General features: G+C 39.5%; 1 protein-coding gene across 4 annotated transcripts; it reads right to left on the bottom strand.

Moving 5' to 3' along the window:
• Positions 1 to 772: 772 nt before the first annotated feature.
• On the bottom strand, positions 773 to 7,667 carry LOC106965482 (C-type lectin domain family 4 member E). Of its 4 annotated transcripts, XM_053225783.1 has the most exons (7): positions 7,407 to 7,667; positions 6,515 to 6,617; positions 5,616 to 5,708; positions 4,919 to 5,008; positions 3,114 to 3,265; positions 2,326 to 2,441; positions 773 to 1,308 (listed from the first exon to the last, which is right to left on the bottom strand). In XM_053225783.1, the coding sequence occupies exons 2-7, from the start codon at positions 6,579 to 6,581 to the stop codon at positions 1,137 to 1,139; spliced, it is 690 nt and encodes a 229-aa protein (XP_053081758.1). In that variant the 5' UTR covers positions 6,582 to 6,617; positions 7,407 to 7,667; the 3' UTR covers positions 773 to 1,136. The 4 variants fall into 4 exon arrangements, with proteins under 4 accessions (XP_053081758.1, XP_014917043.2, XP_053081760.1 ...); XM_015061557.3 differs by lacking the exon at positions 7,407 to 7,667 and having other exon boundaries at positions 6,515 to 6,749; XM_053225785.1 differs by lacking the exon at positions 7,407 to 7,667 and having other exon boundaries at positions 4,919 to 5,488; positions 6,515 to 6,557.
• Positions 7,668 to 13,700: the final 6,033 nt, after the last annotated feature.

Here is a 13,700-nt window from a genome sequence, read left to right as displayed (position 1 = left end):
AATCTTCTATATCTATATTGAGTTTTATTCCTAGTAGAGCTATTTTTCTCAGGATGTGAATGAAATTATAAATCCTTTGGCATTCTGAAATGTTTTGCTATCCTATAGGAAAATATAAAGGCGTTTCTGCTTCATTGCAAATTTATGATCTATTTTATAAAAGTCGTTAGTATATTTCTTGGAGAGTTCATATATATCCACTTAATAATATAGCATTGGATAGCTTCTGCAGAGGTGAGTCCAATGAGGTAGGTTTTAAAGTCAACTGTTTGTCTATATCTTAAAAATAAATTGGTTCATTGAGTTGATCTCTGTGACAACTACTTGGCTGTAAGCTTTGTCAGCGTTGGGCCAGCTCTTGGGTTAATGATAACTAGCTAATGTAATGGATTAGTTAATGGGATCCTTAGTCCCCCTTATCTGACTTATGGATATATGGCTTTGTTATTTGGAATTACAATTACACCTCTGATATAATTAACCTTTGACATACAAAATAAACACAAAATGTAAAAGATAAGAAAAGAAAAGAAAAGAAAAATAAAATCCTCTTCTTTGCTGGGCTCTGTACTTGCTGTATGTCTCTATATGTTCATATAAATATTCACAAACAAAGCAGGAGTATTCTTTACTTTTCCCAGCATTTGTTAGAGAATTGCTTGGTAAATTGGGAGAAGTCCTGAGACTAATATAGAGAAATAATGCATGTCAATCAGGATCATAAATTATATCGTTCAAAACTACTTATTTTATTTAAAATCTTTTTAAAAAAAATTTTCTTTCATGTTTATTTATTTTTGAGAGACAGAGACAGAGTGCAAGCAGGGGAGGGGCAGAGAGAGAGGGAGACACAGAATCCGAAGCAGGCTCCAGGCTCTGAGCTGTCAGCACAGAACCTGATGCGGGGCTCGAACTCACGAACCTCGAGATCATGACCTGAGCCGAAGTCAGACGCTTACCTGACTGAGCCACCCAGGCGCCCCAAAACTACTTAGTTTATTTATATCAAAAGCGACAAGTCCTTATGAAGTCTCTAGGTAGTCCTTATAAAGTGCAGTGCACAGTTTTCTCGTGTTGGTGTTGTGTTCATGGTCTTGTGCCTCTGTATTTATGCATTTCAGTTGCGCTCTCTGTTCTTAGAAGATTTTTTTGTTATTCAAAGCACTTATTTCAGGCATTTCACAAATCCGAAACACATTGAAGAAACAGGGCACGTCATTCCAATTTTTCCTCGGATTTGAAGAGTCTCGTATGGTAGCACAGTCCTCCACTGTAACTATATTATTGGGCTCCCCTTCGTCCCAGAAGCTGGAAGAGAGCAAGTGCAGAAGATTTTAAATCCCAGCTACAGGAAGCCAAGTGACCTCATATGCTAGACCAGTTGCTTTTGTGTTGTGCTCCCTCGCAACAATTTTGTTGCGCATTATAACCTCCATTAGGCATTATAGTTAGGCATTAAACCTCCATTTTATTGAAGAAAAGGAATCCTGGAAAAACCAAACCACTTGTCTTAAGTCTTAGAGTTTGCGAGTGGCAAAGCCCAGCTGGATATTCCTGACTTTCTGGTCTGTCAAGCTTCCTCAGCTGTAGACCCATAATGAGAAGTTACGGGAAGCACTGATGCTCATGAATTTGTTTCCTTCACGCTTTTGTCTCATCTTACGTTCAGTTCCCTTTATTCTGCACCGAGTTTGTATTAACCTAGGTGCATACTTTAGTGGTGTTACGGTGCTGTGGAGAAGCAACTTTCTAGAGTCTCAGTGCATGGCAGCTGTACTCTTAGAACTGAGCCTTTGGTTTCCTCAAATGCTAAATGAAGATTAATAATATCGATGTATCTCAGAAGGGTGCAATTTAGGTAAAATGAAATAATTAATGAGATCAAACCCATGAAAACTCCAATGTGCTGTGCTCTAAGGGTGTAAGGTCGCTATCAAAGAGAAAAGAGACCTTATCAAGGGAGTCCCCACTTTCACTCCATAAATCTCCTTTCTCAAATCACTACCCTCAAATCATTTACTAGTTTGGGCACAAGACTCTGAATTTCACTCTTTGTCTCTGCTGCATTTCCGATGAACTAGTCTTCGATTCTGATTCCCTCCTCATGTTCATCTGTTATCTCCCCTTTATTCTTCAGATGGTCTCAGGAAGCGAGAGCATGAGATCCTTGTGCTTCCTTCGACTATCTTCTAGCACATAAAATCACCAAGGATTGACCTGAAAATATCTCATGGAATGGAAGGAGGTTCTGAGAACTCCCCTCAACAATGGTCTAACTTTGGGACTTGAGATAGTGTTAAAATTGTCCTGTAAGAAGGAAATTACCTCAGAGATTCTGTGAAAGGTGTGCCATCTACCCATTGCCACTGACCCTCAGTCACCTGGTCTGTCAGTCCAATATAAAACTCTCTCCTTTTCGGTTTCGCGTAGAAAAGAAATTCCTAGAGGAGCAACACGATAGAAACACAAAGTAGATCAGTCATTTCAATTTTGGACAAATGTTGAAGGTAATTGTTATTAAAAGAGGTAAAGTGGATTATAGGTGACAGATAAATGGCTCTGAAATCGTAAGATCATGGAGGAGTATCTCCTGATTTTTTTTTTTATTGTGGTAAAAATATAAGGAACATAGAATTAAACCAACAAAAACAGAATCTTTAACAGAGAAGCAGTTTCTTAATATCTCATTCAAAGCTGATCTACTGTTATTTGTAGCAAAAGCTACTTAGATATCCAGCATGAAAGATTATTAATCACAGCTTAAAGATAACGGACATATCTTGGGCATATCTGACATAATCATCTGATATGTTCATCAACACAATAGTCATTCTAAAATGAACTGTCAGCGTCCCCCCCACCTCTTTTTTTCCCTTAGTAAGAAAGGCATTGAACGTGGAAATTCCCCTTTCCTCCCCCCTTAGGCTCTTCTAGTGATGACAATAAATTAGAGTAGGTATTGACTTATAGAAATAGTAGGAACAGCATGCATTTTAATACATTCACTTAACAAATAGTAATTTTGGACCAAAGAGTGCATATACATATGGAAAGAGGGTTAGATCCTGGAAGGAATGTTACATTGACACTGGAGGTGACTGTGCTCCAACTACCTGCTCCTCCTGTGTGTTGATAACAACCAGATGTGCTCCCATGTTTGAGCAGTTTTTTACGCTTGATGCCCAGGACATGGTGTTAGTAGAAAATAAGTAGCAGCTAGACTGAAAATGGATCCATCTCGACGGACAACAATTCTTGACTGAACCTAGGAGGAGAGAAGTTTCCATGAGTGTCATATATCAACTAAGTAAGGAAACACAAAGCTTCATCTGGCCTCATGAAGTTCATCATTACCAGTCTTCTGACTGGTACCTTGGAGCCCCTTGTCCTTGCCCGCTCCCCAACCTACTATCTAAGACTTTAGAGAATTCCTATGTCAGTAAACACAAATAGCAATTGTCTCGTCTTTTGAGACATAACCCTTGTTTTCTAAATTAAAAAAAATTTTTTAAAATGTTTATTTATTTTGGGGCGCCTGGGTGGCTCAGTCGGTTGAGCGTCTGACTTCGGCTCAGGTCATGATCTTGTGGTCTGTGAGTTCGAGCCCCATGTCGGGCTCTGTGCTGACAGCTCAGAGCCTGGAGCCTGCTTCTGATTCTCTGCTCCCCCTCTCTCTCCGCCCCACCCCTGCTGTACTCTGTCTCTCTCTGTCTTTCAAAAATGAATAAACATTAAAAAAAATGTTTATTTTTTTTAATTTTTTTTTAACGTTTATTTATTTTTGAGATAGAGAGAGACAGAGCATGAATGGGGGAGGGTCAGAGAGAGAGGGAGACACAGAATCTGAAACAGGCTCCAGGCTCTGAGCTGTCAGCACAGAGCCCGACGTGGGGCTCGAACTCACGGACCGCGAGATCATGACCTGAGCCGAAGTCGGACGCTTAACCGACTGAGCCACCCAGGCGCCCCAAACGTTTATTTATTTTTAAGAGACAGAACACGAGTGGGGAAGGGACAGGAAGAGAGGGAGACACAGGATCCGAAGCAGGCTCTAGGCTCTGAGCTGTCAGCACAGAGCCTGATGTAGGGCTCGAATCCATGAACCATAAGATCATGACCTGAGCCTAAGTCAGATGCTTAACTGACTGAGCCACCCAGGCACCCTGAGATATAATCCTTATTTTCTAAACTTGCCAGTAAATGCAGTCATACATACAATCTATCTCTGTTATGCTATTGATATAGAGCCTCATTAACTATTCTTAGAATGCCAAGGTGAGAGAAGGTTATGCATTTTATCTAAGCAACCATCTCTCATGTTGCCCAAGCAATGTGCCCTCAACAAAGTCTCCAAACTGGTTGTGGAGATGGGCTAAACTTCTTAGAATTGTAGAATGTAAGTCTTTGAAGTTTATTAGGAAGAAATAGTCCAGTGTTTCTCAATTTAATGGTGAGGAAATTAAGTTCCAGAGGAGCGTCATGTAGCATTTTGCTAAGACTTAGAACAAAACTATATATATAAGAGTGTAGAGAGTATATTTCTGAGATATTTCCAAATTCCCTATTCTCTCTCTATTTTTTCTTCTTCACCTCATTGGGAAGCAAGTGAGGAATGAAAAGAAAGTGCACTCCTGGAGATAATACCTTCCACTTCTAGATTTTCTGTTCAGACATACCTCAAATTTCTTCTAAAAGTTTGCTATGATGTCCCCAGGATTTCCTGTCCAATGCTAATCACATTTTCAAAGTCCTAGACCTGTCTTATCAGCTCCTCATCATTCTCTGGTAGTACAGGCAAGATTTTATATTTTGTTTTTGAGAAACAGGACACCATCCAACTCCTTGTCCCCAAATCAATCTAGAAGCCAAAGAGTGGCAATATGTAAATGTTGATGTTCAAATTTCAGGACCATTATACCCGATACATCTCTGTAGCAGGAGAAGTCTGTTAAATCCTCATATGGCTGGAACTTTTTCTCATCACAGAGTTGAAAGCTATGATACGTCACTGTAAGGAAAGGGGCAGAGTGTACGTTCATTATTCTTGATAAAAAATTAAGTTTATCATGTGTATATTTGTAACAAAAGAACCAGCAATCATCATGATATCTTTTTTTTTACTCTCTATTTGTCCTTCCACACGGAGAGGTACCGAGATTTACTTACCCAAAGAAAAAAGGATTCACATTTCATGGTTTTTGCTGATTTATGAAGATGAATGTGCTTTACTTCAGGTCCAAAGGCCCAGAGAAAACAAATATGCTTTCACTTTCTCTTATGCCCACCCTCCCTACCCTTGTTCCAAAACACAGTTTGTCATGTCTCTGGCTAGGTTCCCGTGGAGAAGTTTACACTCATGACAGAAGTACAAAGGCGAGGACTCAAGGCCACCAAGGAGATGAAAAATGTCTATCATGAAAAATATGTCAGAGGTCGCTGCAATTTGGTAACCGTTCTGTACTAGTTGGGGTTCTAGTTGAGGAATAACCTGGAGATAAACAGGGAAGAAAGTGGAACAGAAATACCCTTTGGGGGAGAAGAGAACCCACAGGCAAGAAGAAAGATTTTACTCTTAATATTCACCAGGGACATTAAACTTGACCTTTAGAACTCACCAACACATCTGGTGATAAAACAGACACTGAGCAGTAGAATGGAGACCCCAGCAACAGTCCATAAGAGCCTTTGGGAAGAGAAGTGTCCTTTCTCTGTAGAAAGAAATATGCAAACATGGTCACTCTTCCCAAAGCAAGATACAAAAGACATTCTTATTCAACCTTACTTATCTCCTTCCACTTGCGCTGTCTATATGGAGTAATTCTTAGACTTCAGCATGCCTCAGAATCATTTGGAGAGTTTGTTTAAACACCGATGATGGGGCCTCACTTCTAGAGTTAACAATTCATTAGAGCTCCTATGGAGCCAGCAAGTTCCTGGTCTGGGAACCAGCTTTTAGAACCACTAGAATAAGCCATTGCTGATCTTAAGACTCGTGAACTGAGACAGATGTGCTATTTTTCCTTCTTAAGTCCCTCAGGCTTTCCGTCTTCTTTTCCTATCTTTGTCTTTCCCTTTCTCTCACCCTCTCTGTTTTGTTTTTTTTAATCTCTCTCCTGCCCTCCTCTTTCTGGTGTCTCATTTCCCAAGCCCTTTGTAAACCAATTCATATAAAACGTGAGCAATGTTCTTATAGTTCCTCTCCCCCTCCCACCCGATAAACATTTTACACACAGGGAAAGTGAGTTCCAGAGAAGGGAGGTGGCTTGCCCAATGCAACACAGTGAAAGGGTGGGAACAGCAGTCTGATTTAGTTCTCCCCAAAACCCAGCCCAGCAACCCTCAGCACAACATAGCGTCTCCTAACCACTGCCTGGTTTCCCCCTTGCATTCTGTCTCTGTCTCCCTTCTTTTACTTTAGTGGAGACATTTCTAGAGTCCTATCCCCTCAGCATATTTATCACCGCTTCCCCCCAAAAAAAGATCTATGAAAGAAAGGGAGACTTGCAAATTTTACCTGTGCCTTGTGATGTAGATGGTTGGGATGAATTCATTCTCTCTCTCTCTCTCTCTCCTTCTCTCATCAGTTCCTGAGCCCAGTACTATTTTGTTGCTAAGATCTAAGGAAAATGAATCCATTTCTGTTTTTTTTTTTTTTTTAAGGAAGTTCAGCCCGAAGGCATAATAATATTAATTTGTTCTGCGGCTTTGTGTTTCAGTCAGGGTTTCCTTTCTTGCATAAGGAGGACAAGGGAGTTTACCGGGCAACGAGTCTCCTCACTTAAGGAAACAACAAAGTGGGGAAATGATGATAGTGGTAAGTACCAACAGAAATGGGCTGACCGAGGGGAAACATCAGGGGCTTAAAAATACTGTTTTCTTTGGGTGGATAAAATCTCTCTGTTTGGGGCCCCCCCGGGGGGCTCAGTCGGTTAAGCATCTGACTCTTGATCTCAGCTCAGGGCTCGATCTCAGGGAGGTGAGTTCAAGCCCCGCACTGGGCTCCGTGCTGGATGTGATGCCTATTTAAAAAAAAAAAAAAAAAAAAAAAAAAATTTGCTACTTTCTTCCAGGCCTCCCCACTCATGCCTCAGTTTGTCTCTGACATTGGTGGGGCCCGCCTCTGCACTCCCAGTTTTACTTCTGAGCCTTACTGTCACACATTTGTCGGCGGGAAAGAGGACAAAACCAAATCTTTGCACTCGGCACACAGCTGGGCACATAGTAGAGGCATTTATAACTCCATGTGAGTTTCTTTTCATAGTTCAGGTGGGTTTCTTCCTCATTTGCTTGCAACGCTGGAACATTCTGGCTTCATGTTGGGCTGAATATGTCGCATTGTGGGTTTATAGCCCTTTTGTTAAAACAATCTCCTATCTTTGCCCCAGTTGAACCCCCCCACGCCTTACATGATATGACTACTTTGCAATTCAGCTCCGTTCCTTGTTCCTTCCGTTACAACACAGCTTCTGCCACCTTCGAGACTCAGTGGGTAATCTCATTCTATTCTTCCTAATTCTTTGGGAGTTTTTGTTTTATAATGTGACCTATATAAGAGAAATGAATTTGAATGTCAGAAGAAGCAATGTCAATTAGACATTAAAATATAATGCAGCTTTCTCTGGATGGTTAGTTACCTATAGTAATTTTCCACTCTATTCCTTAAAAATACTTTGGAACAAGATCCAGCTGGCCTCTATTGATTAAAATTCACAGGTGTCAGGAGGCGTTAGTAACATATATATGACTTGGTAATTCCCACAACAATGACTCACACAGTTTTCACATGTTAGAAAACATCCTTGTTCTCAAAGGGACTTTTTGTTGTTTCAATGTATTGTTCAACTTCCTCTGCATCTTCCATTTTACAGTTATATAGATTTATTAAAGAATGTTTAAAAATTATACATGTCCATATTATAAAATATATGCATGTTTAACATGTGTCTTATCAGCAAATGGCTTTTGACCTACACAAAGAAATTATACAATGGTTGAGTTAAATGAATTATTAAATGATGAATCATAATGACTACAGTCAATTATTTATTAATCATGATCAATCAGCAATAACTAATGTCAATAGACAATTATGTGTTAATAATTTTATGAACATGCAATTAATGAATATTAATAGTTAATGATTGGCATCTTACCAGCCAAAATATGTATATGTTTTGATCCTTTGTTTTATCACTTTTTCCAAATTATAAAAGTAATATTTTTATGGTTAACAGTATGAGAAGAATATGGCAAGTAAAAGACCTCCCATCTGTCCTTGGTGTGTCCTTCTAAAGTCGACCATGCTTGATGATTTGTTCCTTTTTTTTTTTTTTTTTTTATTTAATTTGTTTTTGAGAGACAGGGTGAGAATGAACGCGAGCTGGGGAGAGGGCCAGAGAGAGAGGGAGACACAGAATCTGAAACAGGCTCCACGCTCTGAGCTGTCAGCACAGAGCCCGACACGGGGATCAAACCCACAAACCTTGAGACCATGAGCCGAAGTCGGATGCTTAACTGACTGAGCCACACAGGCGTTCCTTGATGATTTCTTATATATACTTTGAGACATTTTCCAAGCTTATAGAGGTGGAGTTTATATAATAGATTGTTTATTCATTTTTTGTCAAATAAGATCATACCTGCTTTCATGTTTTAAAAAACTTTCATGTTTTAAAAATTACTGTTATATTCATCATTGTATTTGGGTACCTATCTTCCTAACTCTACTGTTTAAACTTTTCCATAATTTATAAACCAGGCACAAATAACTTCTAGTTTTTCCTTCCTCTAACGCATGAGGTACTGACTCCCTTTATACATATTTGCAGGTACACATTTTTGGCTCAATGATACATGGCAAACGTTTAAAACAAAATCAATATTTGGCTTGAGTTTTCATCACAGAATAACCTTCTGGGATATAAACATAATAATAAAAATTGTGCCTGAGGGGAATTTTCATGGCAATGTTTTGGAAAAGATTTCATTTTTTAAAGTAACACCTACCCCCGATGCGGGGCTCAAACTCACAACCCTGAGATCAAGAGCTGCATGCTTCACAGGCTGAGACTGCCAGGGACTCCTCACAGCAATTTAATATTAAAACCGTATTAGGTAAATGTAACACAGGCACATTACAGTATAGGAGCACTGATTACTTAACAGAGCAGTTGGCACATTACTCTGTGGTCACTATGCTCCTATTTTTTCATAGGATACAAACTTCCCTTTCACTGTGGGAGAATAGAGAACGAGATATTTTTGAACACTTTCCTTTTCTCTAATCCCTTTGTACCCATGCTCTTTAACGACAAGAAAAGTTTCTTTCTGTATCAAATATGATTTTCCATGAATTTTGTTAAATAAGATTTTGGAATTTTGCTCCCTTAGGACATTTTGAGGTGGCAAAATCAATATTCTTTTTAAAAAAGTTTTTTCTAACGTTTATTCATTCTTTGATAGAGACAGAGACAGAGCGTGAGTGGGGGAGGGGCAGAGAGAGAGGGAGACACCGAATCGGAGGCTCGGAACCGACAGCACAGAGCCCGACGCGGGGCTCAAACTCGCGGACCCTGAGATCATGACCTGAGCCGAAGTCGGACGCCCAACCGGCGGAGCCACCCAGGCACCCTGGCAAGATCAATATTCTGCTGTTAATTCTGCCATGTAAGATGCGGAAAATGCCCAAGCAGAATTTCTCTTAAAAGATTTGTAACCTAAATGGAAGTTAAGTAACAGAACAAGTGATTTATTTCATTTTTATTTTTATTTTTTATTTATTTCATTTTTCAAGATATTACATCCAACAGAGATATTCTACAAAGCTTAAAATTATGACATAATTGATTTCTGTTACATTTATTATTTCAAATTTTATAAATGTATGTTAACCATATTACTTAAATTTTTGTGAATAATTTTATTAAAGCTATCTAGACATTGCACTCTTTCTTTTTTTTTCCATCTTAACAACATATTTTATTTATCTGTCAATCTACACAAAATATTACCCTTTCGACAATATATAATTAGTATAAAAATATTGAGGTATTTTATATTCTGGTTTTATCTTACATTTTCTAAATCCATTACATATTTCACACATTTAGTGTATCCCAGTCTGGATGAGTCACATTTTTTTTTTTTTTTTATTAAAAAAAATTTTTTTTTCAACGTTTATTTATTTTTGGGACAGAGAGAGACAGAGCACGAACGGGGGAGGGGCAGAGAGAGAGGGAGACACAGAATCGGAAACAGGCTCCAGGCTCTGAGCCATCAGCCCAGAGCCTGACGCGGGGCTCGAACTCACGGACCGCGAGATCGTGACCTGGCTGAAGTCGGACGCTTAACCGACTGCGCCACCCAGGCGCCCCTGGATGAGTCCCATTTCAAGTGCACAAAGCCACATGTTGCCCAGGGGCTACTGCACTGGGCAGCCTACCTCTATGACCCTTGCCTTTTATTTATCTTCCAAAGTCTGTCCATATTCTTTGGTTCGTGACAGCATCACTCCAACCTCTATTTCCATGGTCACGTCTCCTTCTCTGACTGATTTTTTCATGCCTCCCTCTTATAAAGACCTTTGTGATTACATTGGACCCACCTCCATAACCCAGGATGATCTCATGTCAAAATAATCACATCTGCAAATTCTCTTTTGCCCTATCAAGGACCATACTCACAGGTTTTGAAGATGGACATATTTAGGGAAGGCATTCTACCTACCTCAATACCTCATGTGTTCACAGCAAGGTTAAGTGTAGAAAATTCTCCAGGAACTATATATTAGTCCTAGCTCAAAGACTTAGTGATTGAATTTAAATAGTGACACTGATATGAATGTAGTCCTTTGCCATAGATGTGCATAAAATAGTAGTAAGATGATCTTTCACTTTACAAAATGCAGTAACCCATTAAAAAGCTTTTAGTAATTAGCAATGGCCAAATGTGTTGATTCACAAATTTTGTTCATTCTGCACAACTCTGCTTATTGGTAGCTGTTTGTATGTCTGGTCTCACTCTTTGTCCACATCTAATTCCTCTGAGTCTAATCTCTCTCTTTTTCTCTCACCTGCCTCTTCACCAGACCTCATTTGATTCTCCAAATATGCCCAGCTTCCTCCTACCATAGAGCCTTTGCATATGGCTTCTTTCTGCCTAGGATGCTCTATACCTCCCTCTTTGACTGATACAAGTTTTTTTTTGTTTTTGTTTTTGTTTTTTCAATATGTGGAATTTATTGTCAAAATGGTTTCCATACAACACCCAGTGCTCATCCCAAAAGGTGCCCTCCTCAATACCCATCACACACCCTCCCCTCCCTCCCACCCTGAACTCTTTCTTTTTTAAAAAAAAAAGAAAAAACAATGTTTATTTATTGGGGCACCTGGGTGGCTCAGTCGGGTAAGCGTCTGACTTCGACTCAGGTCATGATCTCACGGTTCGTGGGTTCGAGCCCTCATCAGGCTCTGTGCTGACAGGTCAGAGCCTGGAGTCTGTCTCAGATTCTGTGTCTCCCTCTCTCTGCCCCTCCCCTGTTTGTGCAGAGGGGGAGGGGCAGAGAGGGAAGGAGTGAGAGAATCCCAAGCAAGTTCCTCGCCTATAGTGCAAGTCCCATGCAGCGCTCACTCTCATGAACCATGAGATCATGACCTGAGCCAAAATCAAGGGTCAGATGCTTAACCCCCTGAGCCACCCAGGCACCCCTGCACTCTTTTTTTTTTTAAATATTTGTATTCATCATCAATTTTCTTATTTACTTTATGATTTGAAAATAAAGAACTTTAAAACAGAGATGACGAGGATAACTATCTGAAGTAGGGGCTGTGATGATGACTAGAATAGAGTACACATTCCTTAGTAAATTGCTTGGCGTGCATGTCCTAGGCCCTCAGTTAAGATTGGCTTTAACCTTTCCCCCTCAAGTTCATTCAGATCTGCTTGGAGCAGATTGGGAAAAGGCTGGTCCAGGTCTATTGAGGACTCAGAAATGAGCTAAGTCATAGAAATAGCGTATAAAGCACAAGAGGGAAGCAAGCATCTTTCACTGAAGTCCTAACAAAATCTATTTGTTGGACAAGAACAAGTTACTCATCTGCTTTTTATCCAGGCACGTCCCAACTTAATGCTACTGCCTTTGGTTCCAAAGATTCTGCTTTGGGCTTTGGTCAGCTCCCACTGTATTTTGGCAGCTGAAAAATCATTAAATCTCTTTCCCCTGGCAATAGAACATCCCCATTGATTTACCTTTGATACGTTGATAACGTTGCCCTTGTTCCTATCATGAGTTCAATGATCATCTTTTCCTTCAGTTTATAATCAGCAGTGGTCTTTCATGTTCGAGAAGATTTGCTCTGTGAGCTCTGTGATTATTTGTAAAGAGAAAGACAAATGCACAGAGAATGGGGAGGAGGAGAATGTTAGAGTTCAATGCAGTGATCTAATTTGATACATTTATTCACAAATAAGATATGTGTCCCAAATCAGATATATTGTTTGCTGGGGATCTGTAGATATTAAGTGGCAAAACAAGGTCTAAAACCCAGATCTCTCATTTCAGTGGTTAGTGCCTTTTTTCCCAATTTCATACTTGCCTCCTTACTAGTGAGTGATTTTTTTCCCAAAGGCAGTTGAGAAAATAAAGTTGCCTTTACACGGTCTGCCATCAAAAGACCACAAACCCTGGACTTAAAGGGCAGTCATTGAATTCTGACAGTCTATTCTCTGAATTTACAAAGTAGAGCAGAGGCAAATGCACCTGCTCTACACATTTGTAATTTCCCAAATGAATTAAACAATTCATAAGTTTTTACGGAGACACAATTTACATATAACATATAACACATCACATAATTATTTCTTTTTTTGCCATGAGTATGAGTAAGACCTAGTCTCTTAGCAACTTCGAAGTTGTTGACTATAATCCACGTTGTTGACTATAATCTCTATGCTGTGCATTAAGTCTTCAGGAATTATTTCTCTACTGGTTGGCAAGTTTGTGCCCTTACATAATGTCTCCCCAAATATTTAACAGAGCATCAGCAGTGTGGATGGGATAGATATTATCATAGTAATTCAAGTAGGAAAGAGAAACAGTAGTATAACAAATCCTCCCCAGCGACCATCTATTTGTACTAGTCATTCATTATTTACTCTATGTCATTTCCTGTGTTAGGCTGTTTACACAAATCTCATCCAGCGATTACAGAGATCAGTAATGAGGTCCTATTATTAATCATGTTTTAATGGTGAGTACATTGATGGAGAGGTTAAAGGACACGCTCCATTTCATTAGGATGTAAGAAATAAAGTCAAAATTTGGACCCATACAAATTTAAAAAAAAAACAACTTTTTAAAAACATTGTATCAAAGTTTATTTATTCTGAGAGAGGCAGAGAAAGTGTGAGTGGGGGAGGGGCAGAGAGAGACAGAGAGACAGGGAGGGAGGGAATCCCAAGCAGGCTCTGAGCCACCAGCAGGGAGCCCGACATGGGGCTCAAACCCACAAAACTGTCAGATCATGACCTGAGCTGAAACCAAGAGCCAGATGCTCAACCAACTGGGCTGCCCAGACACCCCCAAATAAAGAAGTTTTTAATAGCTATTTAATACTATTTAAATAATTTTTATTAGTTAAATAATTTTAAATGAAATTCTTGATATTTGACTTTATATACAAATTTAATAGCTTTTTCAAAAC

This window comes from Acinonyx jubatus, chromosome B4 (genome assembly GCF_027475565.1).
Source record: "Acinonyx jubatus isolate Ajub_Pintada_27869175 chromosome B4, VMU_Ajub_asm_v1.0, whole genome shotgun sequence".
In the NCBI taxonomy this organism is placed as follows: Eukaryota; Metazoa; Chordata; class Mammalia; order Carnivora; family Felidae; genus Acinonyx; species Acinonyx jubatus.
This window is presented reverse-complemented; position numbering and strand designations above follow the sequence as displayed.